Source organism: Nyctibius grandis, chromosome 14 (assembly GCF_013368605.1).
Source record: "Nyctibius grandis isolate bNycGra1 chromosome 14, bNycGra1.pri, whole genome shotgun sequence".
Taxonomy (NCBI): Eukaryota; Metazoa; Chordata; class Aves; order Nyctibiiformes; family Nyctibiidae; genus Nyctibius; species Nyctibius grandis.
This window is the reverse complement of record NC_090671.1, coordinates 14875527-14896931: the sequence shown is the minus strand read 5'-3', so window position 1 is coordinate 14896931 and position 21405 is coordinate 14875527. Positions and strand designations below refer to the sequence as shown.

General features: G+C 53.5%; 1 protein-coding gene across 3 annotated transcripts in view; it reads right to left on the bottom strand.

Moving 5' to 3' along the window:
- SGSM1 (small G protein signaling modulator 1) overlaps positions 1–21405 on the bottom strand; it is a 30168-nt gene that overhangs the window by 6597 nt on the left and 2166 nt on the right. Inside the window, exons 3-18 of one of the 3 annotated variants that reach the window (XM_068412473.1) lie at positions 15338–15413; positions 10693–10855; positions 9736–9888; positions 9123–9190; positions 8453–8598; positions 7828–7959; positions 7421–7545; positions 5399–5466; positions 4800–4963; positions 4518–4647; positions 3543–3722; positions 2373–2511; positions 1923–1987; positions 1381–1526; positions 1017–1145; positions 273–455 (exon numbers count right to left, since the gene is read on the bottom strand). In XM_068412473.1, the coding sequence (XP_068268574.1) occupies positions 273–455; positions 1017–1145; positions 1381–1526; positions 1923–1987; positions 2373–2511; positions 3543–3722; positions 4518–4647; positions 4800–4963; positions 5399–5466; positions 7421–7545; positions 7828–7959; positions 8453–8598; positions 9123–9190; positions 9736–9888; positions 10693–10855; positions 15338–15413 (2067 nt within the window). The remainder of the gene's footprint in view (positions 1–272; positions 456–1016; positions 1146–1380; positions 1527–1922; positions 1988–2372; positions 2512–3542; positions 3723–4517; positions 4648–4799; positions 4964–5398; positions 5467–7420; positions 7546–7827; positions 7960–8452; positions 8599–9122; positions 9191–9735; positions 9889–10692; positions 10856–15337; positions 15414–21405) is intronic. The other 2 variants (XM_068412474.1, XM_068412475.1) reach the window with 2 other exon arrangements.

Below are 21405 nucleotides of genomic sequence, written 5' to 3'. Positions count from 1 at the left end.
GACCTGTTTCACAGCCCCTCAGCCCCAGAAACGTGGTCTTCCTCCCTCCCCCTACTTAAGCACTGACTTCCACGTTGCTCCTCCTGATGTGCACCAGGAGAGCAAACCGGGTAACGAATATCTCTTGTTCTCCAGAAATACCCACAAGGAACGTCTCGCAGGACTGGGGAGCATGTCTGGATTTGGACACGCGGCTCCACAAACGAGCTGTGGGGTCCTGGCCGACCCGCTGCCCTCTGCCAGGACCCCCCGCCCTCCTCCAGCCCCCTCACCTCGTTGCTGATCGTCGAGTCCCTGTGCATCATCCGCTGAATGTGGGAGTCCAGGCTGGCCCCGGAGGAGCACTTGGCCAGGGCTGCTGCGTGCGACTCCTTCTCCCGCTGCCGGACGATGGCCTCGCAGCCCAGCCACTCCGCCATGGTGTGCTCGTAGCAGGTACGGATCTGGTCGTCAGCCTGCAGCGTTCAGAGGGAGAAAAGGTCTGTGAATGGATGCCCCTGGAACAGCCCAGAAAGCAGTGCCTCCTCCACCCCCAAACAGCCCTGCACAGAGGAGTTCAGTGCGTTCTTGCAATGACCACGGCTAGATGAGACATACAGTCACCCATCTCCTGCACAGCACCAGCCAGAGCCTGACCCACAAAACCTCGCAAAAATTAGGGCAAGAAAAACGACCATCCATCTCCTTCCTGCCTACAGAGGTGCGCAGGGCACTGAACAGCAGCAGCCAGAGGCTGCACAGGGGAGCGTCGAGCTTGGTCCGATCAATTCCTGCTTATCTGAGCCTTCCTCCCACCTCCTGTCTACAGTACAAAGGGGACACAATGCCCAGAGGGTTCACAGGGTGGACTCTGGTGTACGGACACTTCAAGCTGTGAAATATCCAGGGCACAGCAATGCAATACACCAGCATACCCAGAGTCACAGAGTCAATGAGGTTGGAAGAGCCCTCTGGGATCATCGAGTCCAACCATTGCCCTGACACCACCATGGCAACTAGACCATGGCCATACCAACCTCTTTCCTTTCTGCCTCCGTCATCCCAAACTGGTAATGGCCCAGAAGGAAGGGCCAGACAGCTTTCCTGATCTCGTGCTGGATCCCGCCATAGTAGATCAGCCGCAGCAGCTCCTGGTCCTCGTAACTCTGTGGGAAGAGCTCTGAGTCAGTGCACAGACGCAGCCAGGACCACAGCTGGGGCAACCCCAGCCTGGTCATGCCACCTTTCAGCACCCAGAGTTGAGGATTAGGAGCGCCGGGCTCTGTGCAGCCTGGCACAGGCTGTCTGACTTCTCTTCTCAGGGAACAACCACTTAAATGACACTGCCCCAGACATCCCAAACCCACCACAACCGGCGTGTCCCAAGAGCGCTGGCCCTACCGTGCTGTCCTGCAGGTATCTCTGCCATATGTCCACGGTGAGGCCCGAGCTGGCATTGCAGGGCACGTCAGGAGACACGATGTTGTGGTTAACCAGCGCAGACAGGTGGGTTCGCACCGTGGAGAGGTGTCGGCAATAGGCCAGCCCTGCAGCAGGCAGAAGCAAACATTCAGCCAGGGAACTCGGGGAGCCATGAGGATGAAGGGCAGGAGAAAGCTCTGATGAACCTGGTCCCTGAAGGAGACCCTCTGAAGCCACATCCAGCCTAAGCAGCAAAGCAGGGAGTCTACTGGGGCAGGTCAGCATCTCATCGTCTTGTACCACCAGCACTGCTGCTCGCTGGGCTGGAGCCTGAGGATCAGGGTTCAGATGTTTGCTCCCAACCCTGAGCACGTGTACCTAGGGCCCTGCGTGCAACAGACTGGTCCCAGTACCCTTGGCCAGTGCTCTGCTGCCTCAGCACCACTCCTAGCCTGGAGCCCAGGACCTTATCCCTTGCCCATCACACATCTCAAGGCATCATGGATGTGACAAGTACTCACAGCCGTAGAAGGCCCGGGAGAGGATCTGGTACTTCATGTTGTCACACAGGAGCTTCAGCGGAGCTCTGCCAATAAAAACATACCTGGTGTGAGGAGAGGAAATGCTCCCCTGGGTGCCCTCAGCCCCTGCTGTGACCTGCCTGTTCCAGCTTTGCCTTCAGAGGTGCACCACGGCACCTCTGCTCAGCTCGAGAGCAGCAATTCCTGCTGCCAGGACAGGGCCACAGAGCAGCTGAGACGTCCCAGACGAGGGGACAACCCTCGCTTCAGCCTGGACACGTCCCACTGGCCCCTGCAAATGGTCCCTGGTCAACCGAGCCAAGTGTGAGGCTGGAGACACCATTTGCACCATAACTGCTCTCGTTCAGCCACCCAGCTGGGCTTTCACCTGTAACCCTGGTTTTATTTCACCCGTATCTCTCCGAGCGAGCAGCAGCACAGCCCTCGTACCTCTCGTGGCTGCAGCCGTTGGACGGCCCCCCGTCAGAGGAGCCGCTCTGAGAGCAGGAGGAGCAGGAGGACTTGCGGGTGCTGGGCTGCCACATGGGAGGCAGGCCGGTGCCTGGCGTGTCCATCAGGTCCTGGGGCACTGTAAGAGAGCAGAGAGAGGAGCGTCAGCTCCTGCCTGCACTGCCCCGCAGCCAGCCGAGCCACGGGAGGTCAGAGAGGAGGGCTCTGATCACCCCACACTCTTCCCAAGGAGACTCCAGCAACCAGGCAGGACCCACACCAGGTAATCACAGCACCAGCACTGGTGAGCTCAGGAGAAAGGAAAGGAAACAAAGAGCATTGGTGAGAGAGAGCAAGAGAGAACCATCTGCTAATTAACTACAGCGCCTTCAGCAAGCTAATCGTAGACTGCTGAGTGCCAACCAAGGCAGAAACACCCACCCGAGAGAGACTCGAGACAAGGGGCTGCAACAGACTGTCACACAGATGAGAAAAACCATGATTGAAATCAACCGTTGTCCCAGGAAGAGTGGATCACTGGAAGGGAAAAGCCCCCATCTCTCAAACATCAGGATCCCATCCCAGATTCAGGGAAAGATGGGAGCATCCAAATCACAAGACAGGAGATAAAGGCTTTGATGAAGTTGAGAGGGACAGCGGGAGCAAGTAGCTCTTCGTGTTGTCACTTGCTAAATCCCTGCTAAACTCAGAAGTGTTATTGCAACGGCCTCGGCTCCTGCTCAGGTCCTGCCCCGCAAACCGGCCCGGCGCAGAGCCAGCGCAAGGGGAGCAGCCCTGCCCTGCTGCCCTGGGCCTCCCTAGGGGAAGGCCATCATGAAGAGTGGGATGCAGAAGAAGATTAATGAAGAATAATCCTATTTGCTCCTCCTTGGAAATTAAATTGTGGTAGAAGGTCCATCTTCCAGCTGGGAGAGGGCTTCCTCACTCACCCTTGCTCTCACTGACTCTCCCTACTTGTGGTATCGAGGAACTGATACTGGCAAGAAAAATGTTGAAATATTCCGATTAAAGCCTCTTCCCTTTCCCTCACACTGAGGAGGTGCTCACGGGTCCATGACGGCCAGCAGCGACAGGGGACAGCTCTGCAGGAACTGCCAAGTGACAACACAGGCAAGCAGTAGCACCAGCCACAAACGACAGCCGCGTGACACTGACGCCAAGTGGCCCCCAGGGTGGCAAGGGGAGGTCGGGACGTGACGGGGACGCTCAGAAACCGTTTAGGGATCACCACGGTCTTGCTTGCAGCTGCAGTCCTCGCCATCTTCCCTCTCACAGCAGTGACGGACACCACAGACGCAAGGAATGGATGAAAATTACCATGAATGGTAACTAGAGACACAGAGAGAGGACAAGGGCACGGATGAAAGGGGAGAAAGGAGGAGAATCTGGAGAGAAGAAAGAACTGAAGCAGTTGCACCCACCCCCGGGACGGTCCACAGGAACAGCACTGACTTTGATGATGCCAGCTGAGGAGATGGCAGCAATTTTTGTTTCACAGAAAATTTGCCCCCCAGCACGGAATTTTAAGGGGTAGATCAAAAGGAAGCTACAGAAAGGAGCATCTCCATCTGCTATTTTAGCCTCAGTCAGATTTTTATCTGACTCACTGAATCGTGTTAGTCAGCTAAAGGCAGGGAGAACTAAGTATAATCTTAACTGATGTCACCGAGGAGTCACAGGAGGTGTGATTGCCCCCTTCTAGCCTCAAAACTAGAGGAACAAGTGTTTGACCAAATTTCACAGCTTTTTAAAAGCACTCCACAGGTCTTCTATTGCACTCTGGCCTGGCGACAGCGAAAGACTCAGCCCTGGAGACTTGTGATGGTGAGAAGTGACCCCCCAAGGACACAACCAAAGCGAACTTTACTACTGAAATTGTGTGCAAGAATTTTTCTCTCGATCATTAAGGCAGTCACGGCCTGTTGTGCAGCTGCAGAAACGAAGGGCTCAGGAGCAAGTGAAAGGGTAAAACAAAAAAATAAACCCCCAACTCATACAGGGTGTGGAACAAAAGGCCATGCTGTTACAGGCAAAGCCCATCTCCTGGCACGATTTGCCACGTGCCTGTTGGTGCTCACACACCCCATGATGACCCACCAAAACCCTCCCTGCCGACGCACTCACCGAACTCAGACTGTGTCCCTGGGTAGATTATTCTGAACACGTAATCTGTGGCTTCGTCATCTTCCTTGTCAGACGCAGACTCGGAGGAGCCCTGGGGACTTCGCTTCCTCAGCTTGGGAAACACCTTCCCCTGGGTGAACAAAACTGCTCTTCACAAGCTGCCCCACGCTCAGCCACGAGGGCCAGCGTGGTCGCTCTGCTCCGAGACACTCCACATGGGAACACCAGCGAGAACCCGCAGTGCCACGGGCTGAGGAACAAGCCCAGTTTGGGGGTGCCTACCTTTCCCCGCTGCGACCAGAGCGGTGGATCCAGCTGCCCATGGGGCAGGAGGCCGTTCTCCAGGCAGGACAGGAACTGCAGTAAGTGCCCTCCTCTGGGGAACCGCAGCGGGGGCCTCTGAATCCCATCCTGGCTCACCAAGACGACCGTTCCACCGCTGCCTACTATTAGCAACAGTGACAGCAGAGAGAAGACACACGTGAATGAGGGAAACATCACCAGTCAAAAATGCAGAGGACAGGCAAGAAAGCTCAGGGAATTGTCTTCTTGGTGTGCAAAACAAAGAATTTCTTCCTTGTTTGGATTCTTCCCTAAGTCCATGACAAGGCTGGGGCCCTGGAGAAGGCTGGCCTGGGAGATCACACCCTGGGAAACCACAGAGCGTGGCTCTGCAGGGAGCGCTCCCCAGCCAAGCACCACAGCCAGGAGCTGCTTTAAAGGTCTTCCCAGATGCACGGGCATAGCAGTGACCACCCAGAGCTCTGGACACCTGCCCTGGAGCTGAATCAAAACATTCCCACATGGGCACTCCCCAGAGACCTACTGAAGCAAATGTCAGAGTGATAACAGCCTCCAGCAGCCCCTGACTCTGGCCTTACCTTGCTGGTGACAGTGCAGATAGACAATCTCCTCCAGGCGAATAGTCATGGCATAGTCCCAGTACACGCTGGAACAGAGAAAGAGAGGAAGTCGTGAGCTCCAGGGATGCGAGAGGCTCTGCTTCTGCTCACATCAGCCCCAGATCCTGCCTCCAGCTATCCTGGCGCCAGGGGAAGCTACAGAAAGGATGAGGTCCCAGCAGCAGCGTGACTGCCACAAAGCCAGCCCGAGTCAGTGACAACATCCCTCCAGAACCAGTAATTGTCCTGGCCACTACAGCTCAACCAGGGCAAGCCCAGTCTCACCTGCCCCGGGCTGTTTCTCTACCCTCACATCGTTCCCAGACATGGACAACGTGCCCGTGGATCCTGGCCACTGCAGGGAGGGACGTGGAGCCCTGCGGAGCTGAGCAGTCCCCTCAGCACCCTGGAAAGGAGTCCTCGCCCTGCTGCGGTGCTGGGAGAACCCCATGAACCTGGCAGGGGCAGCCCCGGAGCCCCAAGGGAACGTGTAGTGCAGTCCGAGCTTGAGCTGCCACTCTGCTGAGCTCCTGTCCCCACGGGAGGGGGAAATAAACCCTTGTGATTTGTGGGTTTTTTCAAAGCTGAAAATAGATTTGGTCCCAGCTGCTCCCCCTCCCTTAGCACAGGCACCACCAGGTGCCCGAGCAAATCTAGAGAACGCAGGAGAGCTGCTGGTCACCAGGCAGGGCAGAGGGTCAGGCAGACGCCAGGAGGGAGCCAGGGGAGGGGACCTGGCCAGGAGACACGTGGCCTCACACAGGGTTTCATTTCTGTGCAGAGCCAGCGTCCAGTAACATCCTACTTCTTCGCCACAAAGCAAATTTCCAGATTCTGAGCAGCATCATCTCCCACTTCACAAAAATAGCACTTAAAATAGAGGCGTTATAAAATGGCTCACGAAGGCAGTTAAGGACGGGAACGGGTGTGTAAGAGTCACTCCTCGTAGATTGATACTTACTTCGTCATCTGACTCCTCTCGTCTTTGGTCACGTCTTGACACTGGGAAGTTTTAGAGCTCAGGCTGATGCCCAAGTTAAGAACTCAGAAAAGTAGCGTAGAGATGAAGACAGCGTTTTAGGGGGAGAGTACCAGGCAAAACAGAACGGCCCAGGGGCCAAGAAGAAAGGGGAGATGAAAAGAACACAGGTAAACAAACCCCAAAAACTACAACTGAGAATGAACAAAACTGAGAACAAGTTTTGCTGAAGAAGATCTTTACCCTAGGTCAAATCCTAAACACTCAGCTTTCCTGAAGCATTTGCTGGTGGAAAGGGATTCTGCTTGTTTTGTTTCGTTTCGTTTCTCAGGCAAATTGGGACCCGGTGTGGTTCTGTAGTTTGTTAAAGGATGGCAGTGATCAAGAGAAACGCCAGCAGCCCGTGAGGCGACCCCAGGCTAAAGGGCATGGCAATGCACCCTGCCGAGCAAACCAGCAGACCTCAGGCCCCTCGAGGAACAAGCTCCAGGGACTCTGTCAAATCCACGGGACTTTGAACACCTGCACGTAGGAGACTGCGCCGAGACAGCACCACAAACCGGCACACGCTGTCCCCGAGGCATGGCCATCTGGGAACCACTCATGTCCCCTCTCTCTGCAGATACTCTTCCCTGTTCATGAGCTCCTCAGTTCCCAGATTAAAACACCCACGATAAACCTGAAAGCGCTGTGTAGCGTGCAGAGAGGGCATTCTCCTGAGAAAATCCCTGAGGGCAACACATGAAACCACTTTGTGCCTTCCAGACCCGGCACCTCCCAGTTCCCTTGCTGGACACTTCCCAGCAGAGACAGGCAATAGCACAGCATCTCACACTGCCTCCTGCAGCCCACCTCTCCCACCACCTCATCCCCTCCCCTGTTACAGACTCAAGGACGATTGTTTTGCTCTGCAGCCAGTGGGAAAACTCACTGATGGCCTCGGACACCAGACCCACACTCTGAGCCTGGGGAACATTTGCCCCCCCTCTGCCCCACGCTAGGGCACACTCGGAGCCAGTCACCTCTTCTCGTAGTCCAGGTCCCCCACAGAGCCGTTCATCAGCTGGTTGGGAGTCCACTTCAGCGCCATGATGTCGGCAGTCTGGTGCAGGGACAGGTATCCCGGGATCGCCTCCATGTCGTCTCGCTTGAGAAGAGAAATGCAGGGAGAGAGCGAGCTGGTGAGAGCGGGCTGGAAGACACCAGAAGCACTGGTGAGGAGCTGTTTCTGCCCAGAGAGAAGCAGAGCTCTTCTGTTCCTCTGGGAGGATCCACATCACCAGGACCTCAACAAACGCAGCCCAGTCACTGCCTTCCCAGACTAAAAATGAGCCTGTGCTTTTCTCCATCAAAGAGCAACTTGGGACAGAGTTACGTGGCAGGGAGCAGAGCAGTATTTTAAAGCCCAGATGCCCCAGCTGGTACTTACCGGCTGCACCAGGACGTTGTTCTTGCCGTAGAGGAGCGTGGCTCGGGAATTCTGGTGCAGCGACTCCACGTAGTCCCTGGCAGACAGCGATGGCCGGTCGTCCATACTGCCACTCGAATGCCTCTTCTGAATCTGGAAGAGATCCACCTACAAACGTGAGGTGAACACAGACACCCCTTGCTTTCAGAAAGCTTCTCTTGAAAGCTCATTCCCTCCTCACTTACACACTTAAGAAAGTCACTACTAGAAATCTTTCCCTTTGTGTCCTCTAAGAGGATTCCTGGCTCTGGCCAAGCTCGATTCTTTACTTAGAGAAGCCCCAGGAGTGTGCTTTGTTTGCAACAAACCAAACAGACTTCAGCTGCCTTTGGTTTTCGTTCATACATGATGTTCTCAAGGGCAGAGACCCCAGTGCTGCGTTAGTCCACCACGCCTGCAGCCTCCACGGCCCACATTCCCAGCACTTCTGGCTTGAAGACTTCACGTAACTGCACTTTTCTACCTTCTCTCCTCAGAGGGTTTCCCAGCCCTTCTCAAAGAGAGGGAGCCAGCCCTGGGGAGCTGCCTGTGCCCCCCAGGAGGAGCGCTGTGAGGGGCTGTCCCTCCCTGGCCGTCCCCCACTCACACAGAGCGCCGGGCGCTTGGTGGGCGAGTCCTGGCGACAGTGCGAGCTGTGGATCCGGTGCCTCTGAACCAGCTCATCAGCTGAGGGGTCCGTCCAGAAGTGGTCAGCGGTCTTCATCTTTGTGTACTCCAGTGCACAGGGGCCCACTGCACCGAGAAGAAAATCACAAACATGAGGAAGTCATCACAGGTGGTGTTCTGGTGACCGTGGTCACCTCTCAGATCCCCAGAGCCCAGCACCTCAGAGCAGGGCTGGCAGGATGGCAGGCAGCAAGGACCAGGCTCAGCACACATTGCTGCAGTGTGTAACAGCAGCAAAGAATCCAGAGGGCTCCTGGCAGTGAGCAATAACCCACGGCCTGGCTGGTCACGTCCGTGCCGAGCCCTGCGCTGCAGCACCGCGCTGCTTCCCATCAGCCCTCGTTAATGCCCATCAGTATCACTGAAAGGAAACCCTCGAGCTCAGCCTTGCAGCTCTCCATCTCTGTGCACTGCTCAGCAGCTGCACATTGTGTGGTCTTTGTAAGCGCTCCACAGAGCACCTGTCCTGGGCTGTTAAGTTTTCTGTAGTTCTTACTAGAAAACAACTGCATTTCACACCCCAGATCACAGAACTGGGAACGCAGGTTTGGAAAGCAAGCTATCAAAGCAGGGTAAGAGGAAAGTGTTACCCAATAAAGATGCAAGGATGGGCCCATCCACAGGATCCATCAGGAGAGCTTCCTTCTCATAGTACTTACTAGAAGAAATAAAAGAGAGCAGAATGCTGTAGCATTTCAGCCTCTGGGACTGCAAGATGATAGAGACAGTGGTTTTAAATCACTGTAATGCCCTTCTCTTTCTGTATGGTGAGGGCAGGAAGCCCTTGACAGGCTGTTTCTGCTAGCAGTGAAATTCCTGTGGAACAGACGCCCTCCTGCAGCACATGGCAAGCATCACCATCTCCTAACCAAACATCCCCAAGACTGGAGGTGACACCTCCCCAGAACAGGACACCCCAGCATGTAGTTTTCAGAAGACAAGGACGATCCAGTCCCCAACAACCCAGCCCTCAGCACAGCAAGCGTAGCCTGTCTCTATTTTAGGGACTGTACAGTGGCCACCAGCAGCAGGGAATCAGCCAGAGTCCCTGTGCTGGGCACAGAGCAACACAACCGGCCTGTCCCATCCAGGGACTTCTCTGGCCCACTTGGACACAGCTCAGCCAGCAACACCCCCAGGACCACTGGAAGGGGCAGATAGCGAGTTGGGACATGCAGACGGTTGGTCTGGGCCAGGACTCACCTGCTGTTCTCTACCAAGTAATGCACAATTTTATCCAAGACCTTTTCAAAGAGGGCTGTGCGGATCCAGAGGTGCTTGATGGCTTGAGGAGACAGGTTGGGCAGCTTCGGCATCTTGCGCACATTCTCCGGGATGCCCTGGACTTGATTTCGTCTGTAGAGGTACAAGGCAAAAGACAACAACATCAGTGGCTCATCGCTGAGCACTGCAGGAGCCCAGGGCACTCGTGGCATCTCATGGGACACGAGGCCGGGGTTTCAGTGGTGCCGACTGTGGTGGCCCAGGTATGCCCAGGGAACCGCGTGGGGACAGGGCTCTGGAGGCTGCTCCCTTCATCTGTTCCACCCCCTACTCCAGAAAGCCCACATCTGCATTTGAAAACTGACTTCAGTAAATGGGTTTCCCACTGTAAAGGCGCCCCAGCACAAGCCTCTGCCTCAGCAGAGTCCTCCAACCCACACACCTTTTCCAGTGGTGCCTGAGGACAGCAGTTCACAAGCAAAGCAGCTTATCTTAGGACAGCACAAAGATTCCTGCCCCCAGGTAGCTGCTCCATCCATCTCCCTGGTTCCTGCCCAAGGATGAGCAAGCCACTCACAAACAGAAGTTGAATTACTGCAGGTTCAAGCCCTGCACATGGAGGCAGATCAGATTTGGTTCCAGTTGGCTTAGTGCACTGGTCCATAAACTGTGACAGATCAGGAGCAAACACGCTTAGCTGTCCTTGAAGCGTGAAACAAGGGGCAGAGGAAATGAGAACTTAATCATTCTAGCTTAAACCACAGCCACAAATCCCAGTCTCCTGGAAAGGCAACCAGTCCACTCAAGCTATGAGAACCCCAGGACAGGGCTCTGCTCCACTGAAAGAGCAGCTCCTCCTGCAGAGGCTCGAGTTGGACACTGAGATCCACAGCCATGCCCACGCTACATCCCCCCACCGAAACACGAGTGCCTTACGCATTCTCTATGAGCTGCTCCAGGTCTTGCACCTTCTTGCAAAGTTCCTCTGCCAGGGGAAAGCTCTTGCCCACCTTCATGAAGAGCGCTGCTATCTTGTTGCTGCGCAGGAATCCTGCCGCCCTCCGCTTCAAGCCGTACAGGACACAGGCTTCCACGGCAGCTGCAACAGAGCAAAGTCCTTACTGAAGCGGCAGAACTCGGAGCTCACGCCACAACAGCCGGTCTCCTGCTGTACCCATGACCTTACTCCACAGTAGAAACGTTTCCCAAGAGGAAACCAGTGCCATGTCCTATTCCTGGCTAAGCAGAGAGGAGATGAGGGAACCCAGATGTCACCTGCCCCAAAGCAGCAGGCGGTGGTGCAGCTTTCTGCCTGCAGACATCAGTTCTGCTGACTATACGGAGGCACCATTTCAGCATCTGTGCTCCCCCGGCTAAACAGGTCTGAAACCATCTCAGGTGGCCCAGTTGTTGACGGGGCCAGCAGCCCCAGCCGAGCCTGGGACAGAGAGCAGGCTTTTGCAGCGTCACTGGGGAGGGCAGCGTCACCAGGCGTGGGTCCCTCTCCCTTCTCTCCAGTGTGCTCATCAGTCCAGCCACCATCACTAACCCATGGGCTAGATGGAAGGATGGGATGTAAACTCCTCAGACAATACATTTTAAGGCAGGGAACATCCCCACCCGGCCTCCAGGAAAACGAACTCATCAGACATGCGACAACTAACAAGCAAGCACGCTGCATCTTCTCCAGGCAGGATAACTGCTGTGCTGTGCAGACAAACAGGCTGACATTCTCCTCGCAGGTTTCTTGCAGATTATAGGGAAACCAAACAACTCACTGAAGTTTTCCCTTCAGCCCAGTCTGCGGGACAGGAACAGGAGACTTTGGCCCTGGCCCCCTGTGCTGGGATGGTCCAAGTGAGGAGGAGAAAGCTTGGGAGTGCAACAGGCGCACTGAGGGTTTCTAAAGCAGCAGAGGAAATGGGGCAGTTTTTTCACAGAAGATCTCAGCGTTCACACAAACATTTTCCTGAAAAACCTAAAGGCAATAGAGAACCTGTGGCTAAACCACAGGCAATGCCAGCAGCTCAGTCTGGCTGCGGAGACCCTCCCAGCTCAGGGGTGACGCAGCTGGCTCCTTACAGCTGGTACTCGGCAGTGAAGTCCCCACGCTGCACCGGCAGTCTGGTTGCCGGCGTCCCCTGGGAGGGCGCAGGATGGATGTCTAGTGTCAAACACAGACTTATTAAACAGGCTGATCAAAGCACTGGAAAATTACACGGGCCCACAGCTCTGCAGGCTATTGATCTGCGGCTGACAAGCAGCTTGCTGGCTGCGGCACCCTCCTTGCCCAGGAGCCGACGCTGCAGAGCCAGCCGCGCCGAGCCGTCCCTGCGGCAGCCCAGCAGACGCTGATTCGCCTCTCGTTTGGAAAGGTTATTTTTTTCCTACAGCTGAACAACTCTACGGAGACGTTTAGCAGATATTTAATGCAGACCCATCAACATCAGCTCCCAGGGCTGAGAGATGCTCTCGCTACCTCTGCCCTGCTTAGTGCCATGCCCGAGCTCACCGCCGAGCAGGCAGGGTGGGTGTGTGGCATCTGAGGTGCCATGAGACACGCCCTGTGCTAGCAGCAGAAAAGCAACACGTTTGGGCCCTCCTGAAAGCCAACCTCTTGGGCACCAGATGCTCGATGTGCCGTCAGTTCCACGCCAAACTTCCAGCAGACAAGCAAGAGCTCACGCAGGACGGCAGCAGATCGCTTTGCTCCTGTCATGGCCAGCGCATCACACCTCCCTGCCAGCCTGGGAGCAGCACAAAGGAGAACACCCGGACTGCTGAAAAGCCTCCAACCACGCTCCTGCAGGATGGAGCAGTCACCAGCATCTGTCCTCAACGCCGTAGCCTGAAGCTCTCCAAAACACTACTCCTCTGACAAAACTACACGCAAATGTGCGGTCTCCATTGGAAAAACTCTCCCTGTGCTCTCCCAAGGGCTCAGAAGCTTGAGCACATAAACTGAGTGCACCAGGTCCTTGCTAAATCCAGGGGTAATGGTAGTTTCTTTTCTAACCTTATGATTTTTTGAGCCCAGTTCATCACTTACTGTCACCACTGCAAACAGGCACTGTGAAGAGATTCACCCCATCCCTAAGGATATAACCTGCAGCAGAGACCCACGGTGCAGGGGCTCTGTGCAGCTACACCCAGGCAAGGTGGGAGTCCTGATTCTTGGCAAAAGACTCGAAGTGTTTCTGAGATGCTGGGAGTGCTCTGGTGTGGCTCAACTCAAACCACTCAGGGGCTGAGCACAAAGGCAGCTTCAGCACCGATGCAGACAACAAACCCCTCGGCTCACGCAGGCCCCCAGCCCCGCTGCTGGCTCCCCATCAGCCTCCCAGGGCAGCGTGAACATGACAGATGCCAACTCGTGTTTGTCTGCCTCAAACCCTTCCCTCGCAGGCAAAACAGGGCGCCTGGGGGCAGCTGCCCTTTCCTGCCAGACCACTGGTTTCATCAGAAGGGGTTTGCGGTACACTGGGTGTGCAGCGGACGAGGAGGGCTCGGTGAGGAGGGCTCGGCGAGGAGGGCTCGGCGAGGGGGGCGGCTCTGCCCGGAGAAAAGGGCAGCTCTGCCTAGCCAGAGCCAGCCCGCATCACGCTCTGCTTGCCAGGGAATGAGGTTATTTATAAGCTCACCCAGCTCACAGAGAGCCACAACACGGACGAAGGTGCACACACCATTCAAATGAGAGAGCAGCAGCAGCCAGACCAGAAGGTGTAGGCACCAGAAGCCAGTGAAAGTGCAGCAGCATCATTAAGAAGCCAGAAGGAACCAACGAGCCCTTCGTGCCTGGATGCCTCAGCTCCGTGTCGCAGGAGGCTATAAATAATCCCAGGCTGCGAAGCCTCGTGCTGCACAGAAAAGCAGAGAATGAGTCACACCTTGCAGCCTGCTCTGCTCTTTCGATGCCGTTCGGTCGACAGCCTACAAAGGCACACAGGCCTGAAACAAGCATCTGCACGTCTTTTATGCGAGGGGCCAGGAGGAAAGGAAGAAGGCAGGCTCTTTGCTCTCCAAAGCAGAAAAGGAGACCTCACAGCTCCCTCCTCTTTCTGTGTCTGTGGATGCTACAGTCTCACTCAGCAGTGACAGTGCTGCACGAGCCTCCTTGGAGCAGCTTCTTCCCAAGCGAGTTGTCACCACGTCTGTCATTTGCTTCCCAGCCTCCAAATTAGTGAGCTGCCCTTCAGCTATTTGTAAACGCCTGCGGCATTCGCTCAGCAGCCACACAGCCCCAGCCCGGGTGTATCTCAGCAAACATCTCTGCTGAGAGCAACAGACAGCAAGGAGATCAGGCTCCAAACGGGCGCAGGCTGCCAGCCCCTCACCTGGAAGCCAGGGCTCGTGGTGTCGGCGTAGAGCAGCAGAATCACAGAATCAATGAGGTTGGAAGAGCCCTCTGGGATCATCGAGTCCAACCATTGCCCTGACACCACCATGGCAACGAGACCAGGGCACTAAGTGCCATGGCCAGGCTTTTCTTAAACCCCTCCAGAGATGGTGACTCCACCACCTCCCTGGGCAGCCCCTTCCAATGGCTAATGACCCTTGCTGAGAAGAAATGCTTCCTCATGTCCAACCTGACCCTCCCCTGGCCAAGCCTGAGGCTGTGTCCTCTTGTCCTATCGCTGGTTGCCTGGGAGAAGAGGCCGACTCCCACTCTGCTACAACCTCCCTCCAGGTAGTTGTAGACTGCAGAGAAGTTCCCTGGCAGCTTCGGTCCCAGGGCTGAGCCACAAGATGACAGCGGTGTTTATTGCTTTGCCCTTCACAAAAACCTGCTCAGCCAAGGCCCCGTGCAGCATCGCAGTCACGGCTGGGGCTGCCACCAACTGTGCCGCTCCACGGGAGCTGGCAGGCTGCCCCGCACGCCCCTCCCGGGATGTGCTGCCATGATGAGCCCTGCACCGGGCAGGGTGCTGAGACCTGGCCTCAAACTCATGACACGTGCCAGCAGGAACAAGGCTGCTCTCTTCTGCTCCACGCTACCTCTGAGATACAAATCCTCCTCCTGGATCTCCGCTCCACAGCCCTGGCCCAGAGCCCCCTCAGCACGTACCGCAGGCAAAAGCCAACAGCTCTTCAGGGAGATTTTTAGAAAACGCTTTGCCAAGATTTTGATGGATCCATTCTGAAACACTTCCACATCTACGAAATTGTCACACCAATAGAAAAAAAAAATAGGTGAAAAAAGCAGGTTAAGTGAAAAGCACAGCTGCCAGAAAACCTGCACAACATCACAGCCCATCTTCCACAAGCTCCATTTAAAATTCTTTAGCACCTCCAGCCTCTCTGCTCCTGCACTCATGCAGACTGAAGACTCCTTTCCATAAATCCCTATTCTGTAACAGCAAAGCAATATTTGGACTTAACAGACTTTCTGTTGAATCAATTCTCAAGGGAATTAAAAAAAAAAGATTATTTCTAGTATTTCCTAAGTAACTGTATACACTGCCAACATCCCTCCCTCAGGGACACACACGTACAGCAGCCCCAACGCCGGGCAGGGACAGCCCAACGCCAAGAGCGTGCTCCAGCCCCCAGCTCACGTCAGCAGCCCACCCCAGAGACTCACCGCAGAAGGAGATGATGTGGCTGCTGTCCTCATGCACAAACTTCCTCGTCACCGCCTCCTCCATGATCTGCTTCACCTGTCGAACAGATGCACAGTTAGAGAAAACGCTGAACCAGAGCGAGGGGCCCTGCGGTGGAGCGGGCACGAGATGCTCTGCTGGCTCCGTGTCTGTAAGGAAACCTCCTCTGCTCTTGGACTTTCCCAATTGCCTCTAACAGCTTGTTGCAATGCCCAGGGCACTCACCTGACGTGAGGGGCTAGAGCAGGACGGGAGCAGCCATACAATAAACAGAAAGCCCCAAGAGGCAGGGGCCAGAGAGATACGGTCTTGTGACAGAAAACAAGTGTTACATCAAGAAACTCTTCAAACAAACCCATCTCACATTAGCCCATAAACAGACACGGCTGGCGTCTGCAGGACAGCTCCAGCCCGGAGACCCCCAAACCTCCTGACAGGCTCTGCCACGCTGCTGTCTGCAGATCCCAAAGGACTTTCCCACCCAGACCCATCCAGGATCACCGACACCGCAGCAGCCGCTGCCACCCACCACGCTGCTCCCGCAGCCCCTCCGGAGAGGACAGCGGGTTGGGGCACCGCGGGGACCGTCAGCTAACCCACATTTGGCTCGCTCCACAGAGGAGGCTTGGAACAGCCTCTAGATCTGCTGCATTCCAGCATTTTAATGCTAATCCTCATATTGTAGCCAGAACAATCTCAACAGATGAAGCTGCCCACTCTTCATCTACAGCCAGTCTAAGGAAAATGAGATGTTTGCTCTTCTTTTGTTAGAAAGGAAATTAAAACAGCAACTAATAATTTAGCTGTAGGTAAACTCGAGAGGAATATCATAAAGTGTCCCACAGCAATGAAACCCTCCTCCTGGCTCCGGCTGTGAGCACAGGACAAGCCCCCCTGCTCTGGGAGAGCAGGGCCACAGGGACACCCCACAACAAGGTGTCCACCCAGACTCAGCAGCATCTACTGCAGCTCCAAAACTACAACAGAAGACAGGCTTATGGATCCAGCAGCCCCCAGACCCCTGTGAGGGCTGCAGGCTTAGATGTGTCTGCTACAGAATTCCCAGGGTTACGCTTCATCTCAAAGTCCAGTTTTCCCATAACAGAGCTTCACAACCGTACCCAGTCCCAGCTGTCATTTACATTGGGGGAGCAAGCCAAATATTACAGCAATAACCACCAAGGTGCAGAGATCAGGAGCAAACCAATAACTCTGCGTTTAATTAGTCTAAGGCAATATTGACTCACAACTCTGTTTTACCTGGCTGGATTTTTCCAGGCAAGTCACCATACAACCTGTACTCTAGATTATTCATTGGTGTTTACAGTCACAATTCTCCCTGCCATGCTTCACCCAAAGCCTTTCGCTGGTTATCAAGGCATTTCACAGAATCACAGAATCACTCAGGTTGGAAGAGCCCTCTGGGCTCATCGAGTCCAACCATTGCCCTGACACAACCATGGCAACTAGACCAGGGCACTAAGTGCCATGTCCAGGCTTTTCTTAAACCCCTCCAGAGATGGTGACTCCCCCACCTCCCTGGGCAGCCCCTTCCAAAAAACCCAAAACTAAACCAAAAATTATCAAAAAACCCACCCCCACACTGCTGATATAGGCTTTAAACTTGGTTTGCTTTTGTACGTTCACTTTTCAAATTCTTTTGTGAGCTGGTGTCTTCTCATTCTCACTGCAGCCTCCAAGTGTTGCTTTGATTATGTATTTGGAAGTTAACTCTAGCACTTAAAAACCCCATTTTACATGTTAGTTTTGGTGCAACAAGTGCATGTGGGCACTCCTTGATGCAATCTGAGCGCTTCTTTAATTGCTTCTCCGAATCAAGGTCTCTTTCCAGGAATAAGCTCTGGTTAAGCTCCCCAGGAAACCATTTCCCCTTCACTGTGCACGACTTGTCCACGCAGCGCTGCGGTATTATCACTGCTCAGGTATTATAAAATGCTACAGGATGACTCTGTGAAGCAGATGCAATGTTAAGACGATCCCAGGCATGTTTGCACTCACAAGGACAAACACAATTCCCCTGCACCGCAGCTCCGGCCGTCACACTGCAGGGCTTTGCCACCAGGTTGCCCAGCTGGCATCTCTCACAGAAATGCACGGCTGGTTTTTGTCTCCGGCTCTCAGGTTGGCTTGGACCAAAGGTGGTTCAGCACCCGACACAAAGCAAGTGGGGAACCTCTGCTCAGCTCTAGGACACAAAGACATTACCCCAAACCCCAAGTCCTCTGCGGCTGGACCGTCCCCTCCGGTGCCCACAGCAGTCCCTGCGGGGCACAGCGTGCTGGGGATGGCAGCCAGAAAAACCAGTACACCCCAGTGTGCTGCAGCTACGAGCCACCTCCTCAGCTAAAACGGAACCGCTCAGTCCAATACCTCTCACAAACCAGATTTATCTTCTCATCTGAAAATGAAACGTCTGCCTATTGCCTGTCTTGTTGCTACAACATCCTTTTTTAGCAGATTTGCTCATAAAATTCACATTATCAAAATGGTGCGAGTTTCTTATCTTTCCAGCAACAAACGCCCTGATTATTCCAAGAGCAGGTGCCAGACAGACTTTCCCAGCACCATCACAAGTTGCAGCCAAGCTCTGTCACTTATCTAAGAGTTTACTAGCTGATCGTTAAATAATTCCAATTAACTGTGCTCCAATCAGTTACAATACTGCCGGCTTCGGAGTGCATGCGCTATTTATACCCAGAGCCTTCAAGGACTCTTGCCAGCCATTTCATGGACCAACAGAGAGCACAGACCCCTCACACTGCGGGGGGACAGCACGGGGACAGCTCTGATGGCACCATGCACTTGCCCTTAAAGCCGTTTGGCAGCTCCATATTCTTGCTGCCACAGAAACATTGATCTCAATCCTACCAACCGAGACCTTTGGCTTTTCTAAAAGTCTTATTTAATTATTTATCACTGCTTACTAAATAAAACAGAGCCCCTTCTGCAGCTGGGGCATCATCCATGTGACACACGTGGGATTTCCAGGCCAGCCAGCAGACCTGCCCCAGGAACTCATGGTCGGGAACTGGGCTGAGTCTCCTTGGGGGGTAAGGAGGAGGAAGGTGTTAATGCATATAAACTCTGAATATTTGGACAGTTTGCTGGAAAAGAAATCAAAAAGACATTAAATGGAAGGGTCCATCATGCAACATTGTACCCTGGGGGAAACAGGAATGATCCCAGCGATGGATATTGGCTGACAGTATTTTGCACCAGACTTTCTTCACAGGGCAGCAGCTTTTGGCCAAAAATCCACACATAACACTAATTTAAGATCACTCGAGATCATGTTATAGCTGGTTCTGTTCCTGTAGTGCTTGTCAAACGCAAGTCTCCGTGCCATCTGTCGGCACTGCTGGTACCGCTAGCTGTGAGATGCTCCATAAAGACGCTGCAACGTTTCAGAAGAAACTTGAGTCATTTCTCTGTTTTCAACGCCTGATCTCAAAGCTTTATTGCCCTGTTTTGTTCCGCACCCACCACACCACAAAGCTGCTGTTTTCCGAGGTGCTAAATGTCGTGTTGACAAGCGTTTTGGATTCAGTTAGCAAACATGGCAAAGACTGACACTATCTGCGCTGAAACCAGGTGCAACTTCCAGCCCTGAAGGGCTCTGAAGTCCTGAACCTGGGCAGAACCAGGTATTTCCACGGCAACGGCCAGGACGCCACACGGAGAAGAGGATGGCATTTTGGCAGCAGAGAGGAGAGGCTGGGTGGGGAGGAAGGAGGCTCCTCTGGCAGACAGATCTCGTCTCCCTGAACGCCGAGAAGGAAGATGAAGGAAGGAGCGAAGCAGCACGAAACCTCTTCTGGGTAGGAAAGATCAAGCCAAGGGTTTCTGGAGTACGAGAGCACTTCTGCACACCACTGCTTTTATCTTCAAAAGGAGAGAAAATGGTCCCCAGCGATTAGCAATACCCTTTTCAGAAGAGATTGATGCAGGCAATCGAGAAACGCTGCATTAAAGCCGTCTGTTTACTTTTGATACAGGAACATTTGAAAAAGGCTGACCAGGGTGCTTGAGAGACATCAGAAGGTCCCTCTGCAGACAGCGGCTTTCATTACAAACCTGCAGCTTATCATCCTCATCTTCATTTTGCCTGAGCAGTTTTGACAGCTACACAAAGGCCTTCTTTTTTTTAAATTGGCCTTGAGAACATTTAAAGCTATCAACATTAATTTTTCAAATCCTAATAACATTAAATTAATTTACAATTCTCTACCGATTCAGAATGAAGTAGCTGGCACTGACACCCGCAATCTGATATTTTGGAACTACAAGTACATGTATACACTCAAGAAAAACAAATCCAAGCTGCAAAAACATCGCTCTTACCAGTCCCTCTGCGTTAATTAGCCACGAACTAGGCAACGTGGCTGCGGAGCGGGGGCACTGCATGTAAAGGGTGGGAGGAAGGAGACCGACTGTTGGCCCTGTGACATCTGATGATGGAATTAGTCAACAGCTACATAGTGGCAACCATCCCAGCTATTAAAAAATAAACAATATAGTGCATAGGAGACCGTGGGACATCAGCAAGCGAGCAGGCTGTGGTCAATCAACAGCAGTATTTAAAAAAAACTCTAAGAACAGGCAGCAAAATGTTCAGCACAGCAGCTATTGCCAAGGACAGGACTTAAAGCTACTTGCTGAGTGGCAAGTTAAATATACTCTTAGTTTTTGCAGAAGAATAAGCAAGACAACTGTTTACTTCCATATTCCATTCAGCTTTTCACACACCCATTTTCCAGGCGCAGGGCAGCCTGCGTATCACGGGGAACACCCGCTTCCCATCTATCCTTGTATGCAATGTAATTACCTGGCGGCAGCCAAAAACATACCACAGGGTTCTCCTCTATTAAAAATGAAACTTGCAAAAGAAGGGGAGGAGCACGGGTTGTGAGAAGAGTACTTTGAGCTGAAAATCCAACACCCCTTTAAACCTGGATATTTCAGGTTCTGGGTTTTTAAAGCAGCCTCATTCCATCTGATAAAAGCTCTAAAAGAATCAGAGAAGATTGGGTTGTGCTTCTTATCCTGCATACCAGGAAACAGGGCTCCGCAGAAAGTCATACTTCCACTCCTTCCCTTGCAGTCTGCTGACAAATAGTCAATTTTGCAGCTTTCAGGATTAGTTTGATTTATTATGACCATACGGGGTGCAAAAAAAAAAAAAAAGATGGTGATAGCATAACTCATTTCACCCTGTAAATGTACTGCAGAGCAGGACTTCTGAAAAATGAAAATGCATTAACCATGGCAACGACCAAATATCGAAGTCCATTTGCTCACTGCGGTGCTTTGGGTAATTTCGATTTACTGTTTATCTACCTTCTCTCGTCAGACCTTGTCTTCACAATATTTTATTCATTCAGTTATCACACTAGGGCAGACGTGGCGCGGCTTCCCATGTACGATCCCTGGCTGTCCCCAGCCTCAGTGGAGCCCACCCAGCAGATCACACAGAGCCGTGGCTGAAGCAAAACCAAACGTGGTCTAATGAAGTGAGAACAGGCAGTTTTGCGAAAGGTAAAAATTCCAGAAGTGGGGAAAAAAAAAAAAAGATTTCTGCAGTTGGCCCTTTCTACTACTCCTTGGAGTCTGCACAAGCTCCTGACTTACCCTGAAGTCAGTCGAGGGGAGGAAGAAAAAACAAAAGCGTGAGCAAAACAGGCCTAATGAGCACGGAGTAACAGGCAAAAGAACGCCCCACCAGCTCCCAATTTCAGGGATGTTGCTAAATAATTAACTAGACCACCCATGGGATCATGTCTCCCCAGGTTTTTTTAAATCTTAGCAGAGCACGGCCCAGGTGGGAGCGCAGAGCAGGGGTCTGGGTGGCTGTGCAGCCAGCCCCACCTCGCTGGACCAAGGCCCTGCCAGCTCTCGCTGCTTCCAGCGCACACCAAGCTGGGAGAAACCCAAAGGACGGTGCGACCACCCAGTGCCTGCACGGGCAAAGAACCCACACCTGCACCAGCGTCCCAAGGCAGGGCCCAGAGCGGTGAGACCACCAGAAAAA